Source organism: Protobothrops mucrosquamatus, unplaced genomic scaffold, assembly GCF_001527695.2.
Source record: "Protobothrops mucrosquamatus isolate PMUCROS unplaced genomic scaffold, P.Mucros_1.0 scaffold1, whole genome shotgun sequence".
In the NCBI taxonomy this organism is placed as follows: domain Eukaryota; kingdom Metazoa; phylum Chordata; class Lepidosauria; order Squamata; family Viperidae; genus Protobothrops; species Protobothrops mucrosquamatus.
In genome coordinates, this window is record NW_015386388.1 from 3476475 (window position 1) to 3489701 (window position 13227).

The 13227-nt window shown below is 42.0% G+C and overlaps 1 protein-coding gene across 1 annotated transcript in view; it reads left to right on the forward strand.

Moving 5' to 3' along the window:
- Positions 1–303: 303 nt before the first annotated feature.
- THRA (thyroid hormone receptor alpha) overlaps positions 304–13227 on the forward strand; it is a 185617-nt gene continuing 172693 nt past the window's right edge. The window contains exon 1 of the mRNA XM_015832199.1: positions 304–827. Coding sequence (XP_015687685.1) covers positions 304–827 — 524 coding nt within the window. The remainder of the gene's footprint in view (positions 828–13227) is intronic.

The following is a 13227-nucleotide window of genomic DNA, read 5'->3' on the forward strand; positions in this document are numbered from 1 at the left end:
TGGAGGTGAGCTCAGTTTCATGGGACCCCTTCTCATACCTTGCAGCAAGAGGCATTGAAGAGGCTTCAGCCTGTAATGATGTCAAAGCTAGGCTGTCTATCAGAATTTGATACTTCTCACCCTGAGCATTGGAGCTCCTACGTGGCTTGAGTAGAGAATTACTTTCGAGTAAACAAGATCCAAGAAGACGGCCTTAAAGCTGCTACATTACTGTGTGTCTGTGGGCAAGAGACTTTTGATATTGCAGAGAATCTTGTAGCCCCAGCACCACTGGAATCAATTGTGTATGCTGATTTAAAGAGGATGCTGCGAGAGCATTTCGAACCCAAGCTCTCAGTAATTGCATGGAGGCACGCCTTCGAGCAGAGGGATCAGAGGCCTGGTGAGTCTGCTGTGGACTTTGTTGCTGCCTTAAAACAAGCAGCTAGGCCTTGTGCATTCAAGGATCTAGAAGAGAGGCTCCGGGATCGTTTAGTTTGTGGGCTTCGAAGTCGTGAGCTGCAACAGAAATTTTTTGCAAAAGAAGATGTGTCATTCCAAGATGCGTTAAGAGAGATTGCAGCTGAAGAAGCAGCGGGCGAAGCGGTGAAAGCCTTGAGGCTTGCCAAGAACCCTCCAACACCTAGTACAGTCCATCAAGAGGTCGCTTGGGAGGATTCCGAAGAAGAGCCAGAGATGGAGGTAGACAGGCTTCAGCAGCAAGCAGGAAGAAGGCCTCAGGAAGGTAGACAGCAGACAACCTCAGTCCCTCGGTGTTTCAGGTGTGGAGGTCGCCATAAGCGCTCTGACTGCTGGTTCCGCTCCGCTATCTGCCGGGCATGTGGCAGGCAAGGCCACATTGCCTCCGTCTGTTTGGGTCGCCAGAAGAACCGGTCTCCAGAAGAATTGCCTCTGAAAGATACTGAGGAGAGTTGGACACCCCCTCCACACCCCAGCATGATTCAGCCACAGCCTGAGGCTGAGGCTAAGAGGCAAACACTTAACATATACTAAATGAAAAGCTGGCTAGCAGCAATTAGGACTATTCACACAACAATAAAGCCATTAAACACCTTTCAGGCAGGATTAGGAAGGAAATTTACCCAACAAAAGCCACTGACTAGCAAATCAGAAAAGATAGATTCAAACTCACCAATCAGAAAAGACAAGTTTTGGAAACCACGAAAGGGTATAAAAACCCACATTTTAGGACCATTCTGCCTAGCTAGCCGGGGATTCAAGCTGAATTGTCACTTAAATTTTGATCCTCGAGATTAAACCTCTCTTTCTGGTACCTGGCTTCATGACCTATTTCTTCCGCATTGCGCCATCAAGTAAAATCCCGGCTGGAAGAACCGAAAGGGGAAATTCCTCTCAACAGTACCAAGGTCCCCAGCCAAAACAGGGTGGGCTTCTGCGTGTCCCGTAGGGGCGTTTTCAAAACCGGGGTTCACAGGCCACTTAAAAAGAAGCTTCACATTGACGTGAAGTCACAAGGGGTTCCCTTGTCGATGGAGTTGGACACAGGGTCTGCTCTATCGATCATTTCCTTGGACACCTTTAATAAGGTTTGCAGCAGAAGTGGCCTACAAGTCAAACTCAGGCCTTCAAATTTAATCCTTACTGACTTCCAGAATTCCAGAGTCAGCGTGAAGGGGGAGGCCATGCTCAAGGTGCAGCGTAGGAGTTTTGAAGGGCTGCTAGATGTGGTAGTTGGGGGTGATCGTACGAGTCTTATTGGACTTGATTGGTTCGAGGCCCTTGGGATTCAAGTGACTGGACTTCACAATTTGCAAACGTTGGGCCTTGCAGAAGTTTGCAAGGAGTTTGCTGATGTGTTCAGTTCAGAGCTTGGCTCATACAAGGGGCCTCCCATTGCTTTACGTTTAGACCCAGCCATCACACCCATCAGGATCAAGCCCTGAAGGGTGCCTTTTGCCCTAAAGAACAAAATAGATGCAGAGCTGGACAAGCTGCTCCAGCAGGGCATCTTAGAACCTGTGGACATGGCTATTCCAACAAGCAGGACTGGCCTAGGGTAATTTTTAGAGGGGTTTTAATTATATTTTAAATTAGACAATATTTAAATATCTCTTTTTAATTAATTTTAATTCTGTGATTGTTGTTGGTGTTTTTTAATCGATTGTCAGCCGCCCTGAGTCCGCAAGGAGAAGGGCGGGATATAAATTTAAATAATAAATAAAATAAATAAATAAAATAAACTCCTATAGTCAGCCACTGAAGGCCAATGGAGAAGTTCGAATTTGTGCGGACTATAAATGTACACTAAATAAGACATTGCAGCAGCATGCCTACCCGGTGCCTGTGGTGAGCCACATTCTGGCCTCACTCAAGGGGGGGGAAATCTTTGCAAAGCTTGATTTGTCTCAGGCCTATCAACAGCTACCTGTTGAGGCAACGGCTGAGGCCCAAACAATTGTGACGCACGGGGGAGCCTTTAAGGTAAAAAGGCTGCAGTTTGGGGTTAATGTGGCCCCTGGAATATTCCAGAGTGTAATGGAGTGAATGCTCCATGGTATTCCTGGGGTCTGTCCCTACTTTGATGACGTCCTCATTGCTGGGGAGTCATCTGTGAACTTAGCTGAAAGGCTGAGGGCTGTCTTGCTGCTGTTCCGCCAAGCAGGGCTGAAGCTGAAGCAAGACAAATGTAAGATTGGAGTTACCTCCACTGAATTTCTGGGGTTCCGTATTGATGCTGAAGGCATCCATCCTGCTGAATCCAAGCTCAAAGCAATTCAGCAGGCCCCAAGTCCCAAGTCCAAAAGCGAACTTCAGGCTTTTCTGGGACTGTTAAACTTTTACCATGCATTTCTACCTCACAAGGCTGCAGTGGCTGAGCCGTTACACTGGCTCTTGGATAAACAGGCTCCTTGGCAGTGGACACAAGTCCATGAAAAGAGCTTTTCAGAGGTCAAGGCCTTGCTTTCCTCAAATGCTGTGTTAGCTCATTTCAATGAGCAATTGTCTGTATGCATAGCCTGTGATGCATTCCCTTATGGAGTTGGGGCTGTGCTGAGCCACCTCAAGGCTGATGGGACTCCAGAACTCTCTCATCTGCAGAGCGTAATTACGCGCAGATTGACAGAGAAGCCTTGGCCATAGTGGCTGGCATAAAGAAATTCCATGATTTTTTATATGGCCGTCATTTCACAGTCTACACAGACCATAAGCCTCTGCTGGGTTTGTTTACAACAAACAAACAAACCCCTCATATAATATCCCCTAGAATGCTGAGATGGTCAATTTTCCTGTCAGCATATGACTATACGCTGGTCCACAAACCAGGTAAAGAAATGGGCCATGCAGATGGCCTAAGCAGATTACCTCTACAGCAGGTAGAGGCAGATCCTGCTCCTGCTCTGCACATTCTCTCCATTCAGGAATTGCCTGAATCTCCCCTCAATGCTAGGGACGTGGCTGCAGAAACTGCCACTGATCACACGCTTACACATGTGCTGACATGGGTGTTGTCAGGATGGCCTGACATGTGTCCTGGTGCAGAATTCCAGAGTTTCTGGCAAAGAAAGCACGGGCTTTCCACCTTCAAGGGGTGTATCCTATGGGGTAGCAGGGTAGTCATCCCAGCCTCATTGAGGACTAGAGTCTTGATCTCTCTGCATGAGGGACATCTGGGAATAGTCTGGATGAAGGTGCTTGCGCATAGCCATCTCTGGTGGCCTGGGCTCGATAAAGAGATCAAGACCCATGTTCATGGTGCCAAGTGTGCCAACAGTCAAGGCCTGAAATGCCCCAGGCCCCTGTACATAGGTGGGAGGAGACACATACTCCATGGTCGAGCGTACACATCGACTACACTGGGCCCTTTCAGGGGCAATTCTTCCTTCTCCTCGTGGACAGCCATTCCAAGTGGTTAGAGGTTGTTCCTGTCTCCTCCACTACTACTGCTAGGACCATCCAGGTACTGAGAGGAATCTTCGCCTCACATAGTCTTCCAGATGTCCTTGTCTCCGACAACGGACCCCAATTCACGTCTTCTGAGTTTCAGGCTTTTCTTCAAGCCAACATGATCCGGCATGCACATCTGCACTGTTCCATCCAGCTTCCAACTGCCAGGCTGAGCGTATGGTGCGTACTACCAAAGATGCTTTAAAGAGAATCACAGCAACTGGCATCACAGGTTAGCTGACTTTCTTCTTTGCCACTGCACCACACCTTGTACTGCCACTGGGAAGAGCCCAGCTGAACTCCGCTGAGGTCGCAGACTCATTACCAAACTGGACAGGTTGCACCCAGACCAGGTGGCTTCACAGGTGTCACAGCCGTGGGCACCTAGGAGACTACAGGTGGGCGATCCAATCTGGGCAAGGAACTATGGACCTGGACATCTCTGGGTGACCGCAGTGGTATGCAAGGTCTCTGGGCCACTGTCATATGAAGTGGCCTTGGACGATGGTCGTGTGTTAAGGCGGCACATCGATCAACTACTCTGGAGGCTTCCAAGCAACACTTCCGCTCCTGGCTCTGCTCTCGGGGGGGAGGAAGACCACGATTACGATAGTGGACCACAGTCTCTCCGTGAAAGTGGGGATACACTGGCTCCAGAAGGGGGTTCTGCTTACGAGGCGGCTCCTGACTTGGGCACTGGGTCTATGGATTTGGCCAGCCAACCAGCACTACAGGCTTCTCCGTCTGCTGGTCTTGGGCTCACAGGACAGTGCTCCCAAGAGGGGTCCATTGTGGACTCAGGGAATTCCACCCCACCAAGGAACTCTGGTCTTGGGGTTAAAGGCTCCGGCCAGTCAGTTCGATGGAGGGTCGCCAGATTCAAGGGGGCATCTATGTCCTGGTCTGCCAAGCCTGGCAGGCGAGCTCACAGGCCAGGCGCCCACAACAGCTCTAAGAAGATCAGAGCGAGCAAGGGGTCCCCCCAAGCATTTACAAGACTATGTAAGGTTCTTGTCAATTCCAGGACAGGCCTAATAGTCTTGTGGAAAAATAGAATGTATGTAGGGAGGCTTAATAGTTCTCTTGAACTAAGGGCACACTCAGAATTGGGGTGTTTTGTTTGATAGTATTAAACAATATGTGGTATTCTTGTAAATATGAGAAATGTCATGACTGGGTCTGCCTGTGTGCAGGCATCACTGTGTTAGAATAACAACATGCTTAATTGAACACCTGTATATGTATGCTGCTATAAAAACAGTAAGTATTCACTTATTGTTTTATCCAAGGGGGGAGGGGTGTTACGTCCTGGGCCTGCTGAATGACTCAGCAGGCTCAGGAGGCTGCAGAAGGCTCGGGCAGACCATGTGATTGCCTGGGACCAGACAGGCTGTCTCCAGCCTTGTGAGCATGTGCAAGGTGGGAGACTAGCCTTGCATTGATAGGCTGATGCTGTCCCTGCAAAGGGAGTATAAAAGGGCCAGCACCATTTTGTTTGCTGTTCTGTTCTGTTCTGTTTGTGATCTCAATAAAGTAGTTGTGTTTGTTACTTCTGCCTCGCTTCGATGTCTCATGCTAAAACAGAACAGAAACCACTGTAAGAGTACCTAGTATGTTATTAAAAATGGCTGTTCCAGATTTGATCAAGGCAGTTATGGATTTCCTGATCATCTGTCACTGGATGAACTAGAAAGTAATGCATACCTGGTTCACATATAATCTTATCATACGCTAGTTGAAAATGACCTCAGTTAAATGAAATATGATTTTTTAAATCAGGAAATAGCTTCAGTTGCTGTTCCTGATCCACACAATTACTATCCACTAGTTGATTAAAGCAGTTTCAGTTCTAAAAGTGAGACAAAAATGTTTAAAAGTGGAAGATGAACAAGTAAAAGAAACAATGATAACATGGGCAAAAAAAATTGGGGCACAATATAGAATTAGAAAAATGGCAAAATCTTTGGGAAAGAAATTATAAATTGACAACGACAACTGCTTATAAAGAAAATTTATATAAAATGTTCTATAGATGGCACTTACCACCTGCGAGATTAGCAAAAATGTTTAAAAACATGTCTAGTAATTATTGGAAGTGCAATCAAAAACCAGGCACATACTACCATCTTTGGTGGACGTGCCCTAAAGCAAAATAAAATTGGACAAAAATACATATTTAGCTAAAAAGATGTTAAGAAATCACATAGATAATATACCTAATAAAAATAAACTATTTTTATTAGGTATATTATCAGGAAAAATATGATAAAGAAAGCGCATATTTAATGTTGCACGTATTAACAGCAGCAAGAATTGTATTTGCTTAGTATTGGAAAAATGAAGAAACACCATCTGAAGAAGAGATAATCAAGAAAATACTGGACTGTGCAGAAATGGAAGACTTACACTGAAAATTAAAGAAAAAGAAGACACAGAAAATTTTCAAATATGGGATGTATTTTATTAATGGCTGGAAAAACGGGGTAGAGATTAGGAATTTAATGTGTATTATTAAGTAAAACAAATGGACCCAGACAACATGTTGTTTACCAAGCACTTATGAATTATAAATGTAGAAAACTAATAAAATATGATAAAAAATAAATAAATAAAAGTGAGACAAAAATGAAAAGATATATATACTGTATACACACACACACACACACACACACACACACATGTTTTATTGGATTTTAAATGTTAATGCTAAAAGGAAATGGCAGCAACTATAAATCTTTTGGTACATGGTGTCTTGTTTTGAGCATGACTATATATTCTATGCCAATTTAAAAAAAATTAAAAGTATTAAAAATTTCCTAGAGGAATATATAGAATATATAGCTCAAAAACTCAAAGAAGCAATGCAAGATCAGAAGATGTGGAGAGACCTGGCCCATAGCCTCGCCAAGAGTTAGACATGACCAAATGGATAACATCATAAGAGGAATATATAAATATCAATTTTCTTTAACAAGGAAAAATGTGATTCCTCAGTCTGTTCCTGGCTTGTGTCCACACACTATAGCAACCCATGATTAACTGATTCATGGTTATCCCAATTGCCTGTGCTTGCACAACACACTGAATACTGTACAGGTGAAACTCAAAAAATTAGAATATTGTGCAAAAGTTCATTTATTTCAGTAATGCAACTTAAAAGGTGAACCTAATATATGAGATAGACTCATTACATGCAAAGCAAGATAGTTCAAGCCGTGATTTGTCATAATTGTGATGATTATGGCTTACAGCTCATGAAAATTCCAAATCCACAATCTCAGAAAATTAGAATATTACATGCAATCAATAAAACAAGGATTATACATAGAACAATATCGGACCTCTGAAAAGTATAAGCATGCATATGTACTCAGTACTTGGTTTGGGCCCCTTTTGCAGCAATTACTGCCTCAATGCGGCGTGGCATGGAAGCTATCAGCCTGTGGCACTGCTGAGGTGTTATGGAAGACCAGGATGCTTCAATAGCGGCCTTCAGCTCTTCTGCATTGTTCGGTCTCATGTCTTTCATCTTTCTCTTGGCAATGCCCCATAGATTCTCTATGGGGTTCAGGTCAGGTGAGTTTGCTGGCCAATCGAGCACAGTAATCCTACGGTCATTGAACCAGGTTTTGGTGCTTTTGGCAGTGTGTGCCTCTCCATTCTTCCTCCAGACTCTGGGTCCTTGGTTCCCAAATGAGATGCAAAGGTTGCTCTCATCAGAAAAGAGGACTTTGGACCACTGAGCAACAGACCAGTTCTGTTTTTCTTTAGCCCAGGTAAGACGCTTCTGACGTTGTTTGTTGTTCAGGAGCGGCTTGACAAGAGGAATACGACATTTGAAGCCCATGCCCAGGATCCATCTGTGTATGGTGGCTCTTGATGCACTGACTCCAGCCTCAGTCCACTCCCTCCAACATTTTTGAATGGCCTTTTCCTGACAATCCTCTCCAGGCTGCGGTCATCCCTGCTGCTTGTGCACCTTTTTCTTCCACACTTTTCCCTTCCACATAACTTTCTATTAATGTGCTTTGATACAGCACTTTGGGAACATCCAACTTCTTTTGCAATTACCTTTTGAGGCTTTCCCTCCTTATGGAGGGTGTCAATGATGGTTTTNCTAATTTTCTGAGATTGTGGATTTGGGGTTTTCATGAGCTGTAAGCCATAATCATCTCACTTATGACACATCATGGCTTGAACTATCTTGCTTTGCATGTAATGAGTCTATCTCATATATTAGGTTCACCTTTTAAGTTGCATTACTGAAATAAATGAACTTTTGCACGATATTCTAATTTTTCGAGTTTCACCTGTATAAACTAAGTTCGCTGACAGGATTTGTACTACACATTTGCTCACAAATTAGCCAATCACATTTTGGTTTGATATTTATTTTTTCACAGTTTACATGTCACCTTTTTGTCCAGATGGCATTCATATTATTTATTTAATAATAAATAAAACAAACACTTAAAAACTCAATTAAATATGCTCTTAAAGTGTAAGGCACCTTGAGCTGCTATACAAAAGATAGGATATGAATAAATAAAACTATACCAGCCTGGCGCTGCTATTCCCATTGCCAGTCCCTTTGTTCTTCAACAGATGGACCTTGAATTATGACCATTTGTTCACTTTTGAAATTATGACAGCACTGAAAAAGGGGACTTATAACTTATAAAAGGGGTCTTTGGAGTTATGATGATCTCAGTGTCTCCTTGATCACATGATGGTGATTCAGGTGTTTGGCAACCATAGCACATTTACAATGGTCACATTGTTCCATAGTCACATGATAGCCATTTGAAATTTTCCTAGCTGGCTTGAGACAAGCAAAGTCAAAAGGGAAGCTGACAGGGAAGGTGACAAGTTGTGCTCACACGATATTTTGTTTAACAACTGCATCACCAAACAATAAATGTTCCGATCCTTATTGTGGTCATAAGTCAAGGAATATCAGTAGTGCATTTGTTCCTAGTCACTCCTAGATCTTTGAATTCCCTCTAGCGCATTGCTTTCCAAACCTGGGTAAATTACCCCAAATTGGGTAAAAGTGGTTTTTCTTTGGGCAACGATACACAAACCGATCATAACCGGGGCATTTAAATTGACTTAAGTGTTTTATTTACATTGGGTAAAAGGGTTTGCGCTAGGGTGTCTAGGATAATGGGTGACAAAGTCTAACATAGTTTTGGAGGCTGCTGCTAAATAATATCAAAATAATGGGGAGCACATGTATAGCTGTAATGGGCTACAAATATAATCTGGAGAAACAGGAGGAAGAGCCACAGCCTAGGCATCAGTCTGATAAGAGAATGAGTCAAAGCAGAAATGGGGAGTGGAAAAAGTGTCTTAGAACTGACTTTCCCTGATGTTCTGGAACTTAAAGGCAGGGGAGGGGAAAAATACTTTTGGATTCCAAGATACTGCTATTGTAACCTTGCAATAAAGGTATTTTTATACATGGTTTCTGGTCTGGACTACCTTGAATATCTAGTTTGATATGTAGAAAATAAATTGATTGATGGTGCTTTAGTTGCTTCCTTCCTTTTTGACAGAAAAAAATCCATCTCCTAGTGTGAGCTACCTTTAACCGTATTCAAAGCACAAAAAATAAAGCTCACATATTGCACTTTTAAAGCAGGTTGTCCAATCTTGGCAACTTTAAGACCCGTGGACTTCAACTCTCAAAAATCCCCAGCCACCTCTGTTTTAAATAATATTAATGATGATGAAGACTAAAATAGACAGATGTCAGTGATCACATCACCGCAATTCCATAGAATGTGAAATTGAAAGCAAAGGCAAGAAAGGTGATTGAAGCCAGGTGAGCATTCCAGAAAAGCCACACAAAGCAGTCATGCAAGAAGATATACTGGAAGGAAATAAAACAACAGCTTGCTCCTTGTCAATTCAGATAGTTGCTCAAAGCTAAATTAGTTGCAATGCTAAATGCACGACAATTTCTCAAAGCTCACTTCCCAGAACTAGCCAAGCAAAAGGTAATTAGCACCATTCTGATAATCTCCTTTTTAGATTGGAGCACAGACTGGCTAAATTTGTAAATTACAATACCATATTCTGTAGACACAACCTGTTTGTTGTTTTTGCTGCAAAAAAAACACAAACAAACAAACAAAAATGCCCTAACGAAGCTCTCCGCTGAAAGTTTTTAAATAAGCAGAAGATTAGAACTTCTCTGTAAGGAAAAGATTGTAGCGGCTAAATTAACATGATTGGTTTGGGGATAGCCTAGAAATAGGCAGCCTCCAACCTGCAAGCCTCATATCTTGATCCCCAACCTCATTTTTTTGTAGGTGCCCCCCCCGAATCCCTCCAATATCATACCACTATAATTAAGATTTTCACGGTCTTCATATTTTGTTTTACTTTTATTTTTGCAAATTACAATTCTCTAAAGGAGATAGTTGAAGTTTCTGGAAGTCATTAGAACTAAACGGATAGATTTGATTAGTATTTGGATAAAACCAGTGGAGGGATTCAGCCAGTTCGCACCATTTCGGCAGAACCGATAGCTAATTTTTTGTTGCCCAGGCCCAGAATGGACTTCCGGAAGCAGCATCCACACAGAGAACCAGTTGTTCACATATTTGAATCCCACCACTGGATAAAACCCCACCAAAAAAATACAAGGGTTTCAAACTGGTTCTACACAACTCTTCTTTATCTCATCCGATAATACTTGGCTAGGCATCCAATCAAATCAACAGCTCAGGTTGAATTCTAATGATTTCCCTTCTTTCTTCCACCTCGACAGCTCCAAATGCTAAAATATATGAATTACTAGGTAGGAGAAAACAATATTATAGAGACCAGTCCACAGCTCCCGTCACTGAAACTAAAGGAAATATGTACTCAGTTGCAAAATCATGGGAGGAATAGAAAAAAAATTAAAAACAAAAGGTGGAAGGTTTTTCTATGTTCCAGAAAAACTGTAGAGACTTCTGTTTTTAATAGAATGAGGGTAGAACACCCATTGTCATATGGAAATATCTTGCTAGGATAATAGTGATGGGAGGGGTTATGTACGGATAATTGGATGAAATGGAGAAAACAGCACAGAACAGATCAAAAAAGAATCTCGATTTAATCTCCAACTCACTGGTACAATGCATGTTTTGCAGGCATTAAAACTCCATGTTCATCCCCCAGATTTTCCAATTTAAAAATATCAGAGTTAGGCCTAAGTCTTTGAGAGTCTTAGGCAAGAAGAATAGGCAACTCTGAGCTAAACTGATCTAATGGCATTGAAAGAAAAGAGCTTTAAATGTTAATTAAACATAGAAACCCTAAGCCAGGAATCTTCAAACTTGGCCCTTTTATGACTTGTGGACTTCAACTCCCAGAATTCCTCAGCCAGGCTTGCTGGCTGAGAAATTCTGGGAGTTGAAGTCCACAAGTCATAAAAGGACCAAGTTTGAAGACCCCTGCCCTAAGCACACATCCAGAATTTAACTGATCCATGTTTTGCAGGCACAAAAATAAATAATAACAAGTGGTACCTATTAATCTGCTATATATCAGAAGATATTGAAACCATAGGAACTAAGCAATCCCATCTTTAAGCTTACCTGCTTCCAGGAAAGTTGCGGGCATTCGTATTCTCTGTAAAGCAGATGGAACAGAGGCTGAAGAAATAACTATATTAACCTAAAAATCAAACATACTGTAGTGTGACTCAGCTGTGTGAACCAGGTTACTTAATGAATTACTTTTAAAGGAAAGATTGATACCAGGAGAACACTGATTTATAACTCACTTTTCCCAGTATCCTTCATCAGAAATGTTTGCTTGCTACATTAACCCAAGTTTGTGTGGGCCTGGTTTACTCAATTAATCCAATTTGCTGGGTTCAATGAACCTGAAACATAACCTAGCAATATGCTTTAAGTTTGCAGGTTAGACTAAATACAGTTGGTTGTTTTTGTGATTTATTCTGTCTGCCAAATGCAGCCAAAAGGGAAAAAAAGATGTTTGTAAACAAATCTAGATTTTTATTTTTTTATTTTTTTTGCTCCCCAGGAAGTTTTCTATGCCTCTAAAGCAGCAAAAGAGGCAGTTATTCAACAGGAAAAAAATTAATTGTCATGCCAGGAAAAATTCAGATGCTGGATGTGTCACTGCTATGCAATTGTTAAAAAAATGAAGAAAGTTTGCAAGGAGCAAAACTGGCAAAGATCATCGTCAAGCATTAACAAATGAGTCTGGAAAAAACATAAACTTTGCTCCAGGTGAGCTGATGGAATCCAGGCCAGGAATTCTGGAGGCCTTACTTTACAGCAGGTATGGGCAGGGGTGGGGAAATGAGAGAATCTAATCAGCAGGAATGTGAGTTAGAGACCCCACCCAATACCTTGAGGCCTCATATTCTTCAATTTGTTGGAAAAAAGCCAAAAAACTTGTATTGGACAGGGTGGGAGGTTAACAGATGAGATAAAGAAGGCAGGGTGCAAAGAAGTTTACAGTATTGTACATTTCTGAACACATCATAGTCCCAATATCTAAGGAACAAAAATGTTGCAACACTGTCTCCCCCACTTCCCACTTCTGCTTTGCCTCAAATGTTTTCTTCTGAATAAACATATTGCCATTTATAAAAAAGCAAAATGTGTACAATACCACTACAGCAACATAGATGGTATATAGAGGAAGAACTTGTATTTTATAAGGATTCCTAGCAGGTTAAGGCTAGCCACCAAATTTCAGCAGGAAAATGATTACATTTTGGCAATGTCTAATTCTTTAAAACACACACACACACACACACACACACACAGATTAAAACTGGTTTAACGCATTGTAATATTCCAGGGGCGCAAAAACTATGGCCTGCCCACACTTCTAACCTTAGCACTCAGCTAACATCTTCCACAATGCAACTTTGTAACTTTGAATGATTGTGAAGCAACCAGTTATAAGTCAAGGAATACCTGTATTAAATTTCTTCCCTTACCTATGTTTCTGATAGTGAGAATAATTAACCAGTGGAACAGCTTGCCTTCAAAAGTTGTGAGTGCTCCATCACTAGAAGTTTTTAAGAAGATATTGGACAGCCATTTGTCCAGAATGGGTCTTCTGCTTATGCAGGGGGTTGGACTGGAAGACCTCCAAGATCCTTTCCAACTCTTCTATTATTCTGTTATTCTCTATTTTGGTACATCCCAAATATCAAATATGTTGTATTACCCACAAAGGCTTTTGCCTGAAATGGTTAGGGAGTTTTACTACAATACAAGTGCCTGTAGAGAGAGCACCAGATTGGTGAAGAGAATTATAAATATTGTATGAATGGCAAATTGG